The 6,000-nt window shown below is 44.0% G+C and overlaps 1 protein-coding gene across 1 annotated transcript; it reads left to right on the top strand.

The window, feature by feature from the left end:
- The first annotated feature begins 784 nt into the window (after positions 1-784).
- Positions 785-3,811, top strand: LOC106638162 (uncharacterized). Its single transcript, XM_014351214.2, has 2 exons — positions 785-1,195; positions 3,485-3,811. Exons 1-2 carry the CDS (start codon positions 785-787, stop codon positions 3,809-3,811), a joined length of 738 nt encoding a protein of 245 aa, XP_014206700.1.
- Positions 3,812-6,000: the final 2,189 nt, after the last annotated feature.

The raw sequence follows: 6,000 nt of genomic DNA, 5'->3' as shown, positions 1-6,000 counted from the left end.
CGAGACAGGTGTGTAATACCAACGCCTATAGCTCGATCTTCCTCCTCCCCCACCCGCTTTCCATCGCCTTATCAGTCGATGGTCGGCGTATGGTCGCGCGCGTGACGTAAATCGCATGGACGTTGCGCTCTCGGCAAATACCGATTTTTCTCTCGATTCATTCATACGCGCGCTCGATTGTTTACTCTCTCGTTGACTATTTCATGTCACAGTGTTTCGCGTTATCTGTCCACTATATCCTCGCAATTTGAAGAAAAAAAAAAAAAAAAAGAAAAAAAATGTGAGCTGGTTGCATGGACCCGATCATCTCCAGCTCGTTTGCCAATCGCACCCAACAGATCAGTCTGGCCCCGGGTATAGCGGTGATTTTTCGTCCGATAATCATCGCTTTATCATTAGCATGTCAATTGAACGGCTTCTTATCGAATTCCAGCTCTCGAGACGCGAGACTCGCCGGTGCAGAAAGAAAGCAAAGCCTTTGCACGGTCAGAGACGCAAGTACACCAGCAGTGGCCGGCCGCGAATCTACGGAGGAGCCGCGTAAGGAGGGGGTGGGCGCGAGAGAGACGTATAGCGCTAACGTGTATGTACGTCGAACTTACGCGCGCGGGAATCCGATTGTTTACACTATCGCATATATAAAGGGGCGAGCCGCGGGGTTTGACAAACTCAGTTCTCAGGCTCGCGGCCACCCGACAGCAGGTGCCTCTCGTCGCTTCCCCCCTTTAACGAGCACGTGTTTTGGTTTTTGTCGCCGCATCCCTCGATTGCCGATCTCGGAGCCATGGCTTGCCAACCGAGGAGGAACAAAAGTGCCCCGGTCCTGCCGACGCTGGTGGTTGTCGTGGCTGTCGTGGTGTCGCGCGCGATCGGCGCCCCATCGAGCACGAAGAAACCGGTTGAGCTGAAGCCGCCGAAATCGGTTGTGCCGTACTGGCACATGCCCTGCGGCGCGAGCAACGAGGTCGCCGAGCCCGTGGATCCCAGGAACCCCGAGGAAGAGATCAGCGAGAGCTTGAGGAGCTTGCGCATCCAGCACGAGCTCATGATGACCGACTACCTCAGCCGGGACTACGAGTTTCTCTACGAGAGGGTCAGGATCGGCGTCCACGAGCACCAGTACATACCGAACTGGCTGCCCGGCAAAAAGGACGTCCACCTCGTCAAGCGGCTCAGGCACGGCAAACCTCAGCTGGTGAGTCCTTTGATTCGTTTTTTTTTTTTTGTTTTTTTTTTTTTTTTTTTTTAACTGGAAATCGGTAAGAAAAGCCAATGAACCAGAAAAAAAGAGAATTTTTCGAATGTGTCGTAAGCGCCGGATATCGATCGAGATAGTATAGCGAATAATCGACGACTTTGGCAGGCTCTTCGTATCTGAAAAACTTAATCGCGGCGAGCGCTCCTCTTGATTTATTAAACCTTAAAGTCTTTGAGCTCGAGTCCCGCTGCTACTGTCATCTGATGTTTTGCTGTGCACACATGCGTTACATTGACCTCGTCGCGAGCGACACAATTCATACGAAGCGCCTTTCGCAATCCGTGAAACCAATCGGTCCCAATTAAGAGATTAGCCGATTACTCGTGGTGTAGAGCTATTGTTTCGACAGTGGCTCACACTTGGAAATTGTAATATGTACTACCCACTCGGGCCGGTGGGCAAGTGTTTGCTTTGATTCGGCAAACAAAGTTGATGATGATTCGCATCGACTTTCACGTGTCTGCTCCTCCACCTCCTCCCCGTGATACGTAAGTACACCTTCTCTCTTCCTCTGACGCTGGGCTCCTTAATCGAGCATTTTTCAAATGCCTCGGCTGTAATTCTTATTTTTAGCCCATTGTGATCGCGCTCCTCTAATTACCGAGATGAGCCCCCCCTGCTCTCTGCTATACGTGAACGCCGGGGTTTCTATTTTTCGCGAATTTTTCAATGCTGACGGGCTCCTTTATTTTGGACACTTGCCCCTACATGTATATGTATCCACTTAGGCGCCGAATCGTTTGAAACCACACCTGCAATATATTGGCAAATGTTGTGAAAATAATCGTCAATCGCCAATTGTGCGTTTGCAAAAAGGATTTTTTTTTTCTTCTAAAATCGTTATCAACAATTTCCTGTTTTGTAGAGCACGAGCGTGTAGTTCCCCTCGTGCAACGTGACGCACAATTGGCAAAGGAGATCAGATAAGAGGCGAGTTATTTCATCCACGCGCGAAATAGACAGGTGAGCTAGAATTAGCGTCGCACGCGCGAGCCACGCGTTCCGATGCACTGCGTCATTATCCTCCGCGGATTATCTCCCGCGCGCACTTGAACTTCCGTCTGCTTATCTGTGTACACACGATACTCGATTCATCGACGATTCCACGCGTGACTCGGCAACCAAAAATTTGTCGTGGACAAGTCTCGAAGACCAACGCATCCGGAGAATCTAACTGGATCGAGCCTTCCGCGAAGGGAGGGAAAAATGTTCTCGAAGGAAAACAAACCGGAGGGGGAGGGAGGGAAACCATTCCCGAATTTCCGAGTACGGAGGGATATCGAGCAGCGACGCGCGCTGGACGTTTCTCCCGAAAGGAAACAGAGAGCCGCGCCAAACGAGGCCACCCCGTCCAAATACACACTCGCCGAGTGTCAAGGCCAAACGAGCCCGCTCTTGACTCTCTCAACGTAAACACTGCAACTTGAGGATCCCCCCCCCCCTTGGCACAATTATCCCGAGCTTTCCCAACCACACTTTGCCGCGCACAACACCGTGGGCCATCGGAAGGGGGAGCGCGGCAGGCTTTGTTTTTCCAGGGAGGGGGGGGGTGCTCGCCCAGCCCCGTCCTGTTTTTCCCCAAAAAGGGGGGGCTCAATTGATTAACGTTAAATAACAAATTTTAATGAGACGGTAATTATTATAAAGTACCAGGCGAGCAGGAGCTGGACGCTGCGCGCGCGCGCGCAAGGAGGAGAGACAGTGTAGTACGGGATGCGCCGCGATTTGCTCATGCTAGCCGGGTCGGGAGGCTGCGTAATCGCACGAGCCTCGGTGCACTCGATACACCTGTACACGCCGTGTAACATCGACCCGTACACCCGTGCATTGTTTGATACAGCCGAAGGGGTGCCAACGAGTTTTCAAAGTTTCGCCATATCCCCGCGACTGTAGACTCAGGGGTGGTTTTTACTTTCTCCCCCTTCGGAGTTGTCGCGCGGTGGTAAAAGTTTCATCGAGGTGGTAGCTACATTTTTTTTTTCTTTCTCAATTGCGCACTTGAATTCGGAAAATTGCGCGGATGAGAGATTTATTGGCTCAATAAATAACGGGCGAGCGCGCGGTTATCGATGAGCGCCCGTAAATTGCCGGCTGAAGTTGATTCAATAAAATTGAGAAGCGGCAAAGCATAGATAATACCGGGCACTCGAAAAGGAGAAGTGGGTAGCCGGTAATCTGTCCCGCGCGATCAACAAGCTCGTAAATCTCACGATGCCCGTGTTGCAGATCGCCAGCCACTTGCCAAAGCTCCACTCGGACCTGCAAAAGTTCGCCGTGGCACTGGAGGAGATGGTGGAGGACGAGACGTACACGGAGAGGATACAGAACGCGCTCTACACGACGCAGTCGTACCTGAAGATGATGATCTGCGAGGTGGAGAGCAGCATATACTCGCTGCCCGCGCTCAGTGTGCCCAGTAGGATCGACAGGGGCATCATGAGCGAGGCGGAGAGGGACCCGGTCGACGACACGAGGAGGCTTATACGCGACTGGGGGGTTTTGCTCAAGTACAAGGACTACTTGCACGCATGGAGACACGTGTTTGACTACTAGACGATTAACTCACGGTTGGCCGTTAATTAGTCAATTTTGTACGTTTTTTTTTTTTTTTTTTTTTTTTTTTTTTTTTTTTTTTTTTTTCGTGATTGCAGAATGTCGAGCTTAGTCAAATTACGATGTTAAGTGTAAATAGGTAGAAATGAATTTAGTTTTATCGAATGGAGCGAGTGCGTGAGTCTATTCTTCCATTTATGGTGCCATCCTGGAACTTTTTAATAAAAAAGTCAAACTATGTAAATATATCTATACGGCCGTTCGACGGGGAGGCTATAAAAAAATGATAAAAAATTTAAGGTTTCAAAAATCTCTATATTTATAGCGTAGATATGCAGGTAACACGTAATAATTCGTGAGAGCGATGATTTGCGTTTCAGTTGAAAGTAAGCGATGACAGCGACGCTGATTGTGTCGAAGATCGGTGTAATGTCATCGCAATGAACTTCGCGTGTATGTATATATAGCATGAGGTGTAAATAGCTTCGGTCAACAAACTGCGCTAGACAAGATCAAGTATATGCCGCATCCTCGCATTATCTAGAATTCTGGAAATACCATGCGTCCTGATGTAGTGGCTAGATCAAGCAATTTTATTACATTATTTTCGCTCAAGTAATTAAATTCGTGATTCTTTTGCTCGTTGATCGATTGATCGGTCGATATTTGTGATTATCGAATTTCACTTTTACGTAATTCACTTACTTAAATGATATAAGTAGAAAAATAGTATTTACATTGCGACATGGATATTTTTACAGAGTCACCTTAGTTAGTAATATTTATTTGTAGCTGTAAGATAAACTTTGATAATGAATTTTTTGCTGACTAACAGATGTAGCTGGCATAATGAGACAGGAAGTTGTATAATATACTTTAATTTACATGTTTTAAAATTTGCTTAACAACTTCGCTCATGAAAAAAAAAGAAAAAGTCAGCTATATCTGTACTGTTGTTCAAAGAAATTTTACTAATGATTGTGACATGTACATACCTATTTGCGCTGCTTGCGTGCAACGCACAGTATTATAGATATGTAATGAAAGTACATTTAATTATGCATACGAACACTTGTTCCTGTCTATATTAAATTATTTATTTAAAAACTAGTCTAAGAAGTTTGTTAAGTTTTATACATTTCTAAAATAAAATCAAACTTTAAATATAAATTATGTTTTACTTATTATTAAATACACACCGATTATCTACTGTGAGCTTGAAAACGAGCTTGAAAATTTTCATATCCTTCAGACTCTGTATTGAAAATATCAATTTAAAAAACTTGTCGTTTTTATCCATTGTAAATGATATTTTCAGTTGATGTTATCTTGAAAAATGTGTCCGGATTTGTACTATCCTGAAATACCAGCTGTTAGTCAAAGCAGCAATTTAACTTATCGACTAATGCTCCATCTCACCCACCTACTGGACAATTTTTACAGAGAGCAGCACGTGCAATCTTACTAAGAGAGTAAAAAAAATTTACTCACATATATAAATTGATCAATTAATGTAAATAAGTGCGGAAAAGCTACAGGTATGTATTTAGGAACACGATGAAGAGTAAAAAACCAAATTAAATAAAATCACCATATGTTTTACTTTTATTTTTATAAAATTAAATTATTTTGAAAAAAGGATCATAAAATAATTAACTTTTCATATTTGGTATTTTTCATTTTATCTTACAATAACTTATTTACAGACTTTACAGACAAAAAATTATTTTAAAAACCTATATCGTTGTCGCTACATATAAATCATGGAAAACTAATTGTAACAGTTCGACGTTGTTGTATCACGTAAATATTGTTTTTTCGTTTTCCATCTATAATAGCTTATTCCTCCCGCGAAAAGAAAAAAATAATTATTGTATCCTAAGTGTCAAATTATCCTTTTCGTTGATGATCTTCAAGACGAAAGGAAAGTGCTGTATTAAGTTAAAGCCTTAAGATGATATGTGTGCTTCGAGATGTTGACATGATCTAGCTTAGCTACAAACTTGAGAGAAAATGTTTATTCCGTCTTGTTTCAATCAAATAAAAAATTAAACTGATTTTTGGTTGAAAATATTAGTTTTAATACCATCGAACCATAAAATTGTAAAACCGTGAGAGTTTGAAAAGCCTCGTATCAAAATAATATTAATAATAGTAGTGTATTCGCTAGAAATATCCACTACTCAAAG

Source organism: Copidosoma floridanum, unplaced genomic scaffold, assembly GCF_036245765.1.
Source record: "Copidosoma floridanum isolate Cflo_tuat_1 unplaced genomic scaffold, Cflo_Japanese_pri ptg000014l, whole genome shotgun sequence".
Lineage (NCBI taxonomy): Eukaryota > Metazoa > Arthropoda > Insecta > Hymenoptera > Encyrtidae > Copidosoma > Copidosoma floridanum.
This window is presented reverse-complemented; position numbering and strand designations above follow the sequence as displayed.

What these genes read in the sequence shown, in the direction of transcription:
- LOC106638162 (XM_014351214.2), top strand. Translation starts at nt 785, where the DNA reads ATGGCTTGCCAACCGAGGAGGAACAAAAGTGCCCCGGTCCTGCCGACG. An exon ending in GGCACGGCAAACCTCAGCTG is followed by an intron (nt 1,196 to 3,484) that starts GTGAGTCCTTTG and finishes CCCGTGTTGCAG; the next exon opens with ATCGCCAGCCACTTGCCAAA.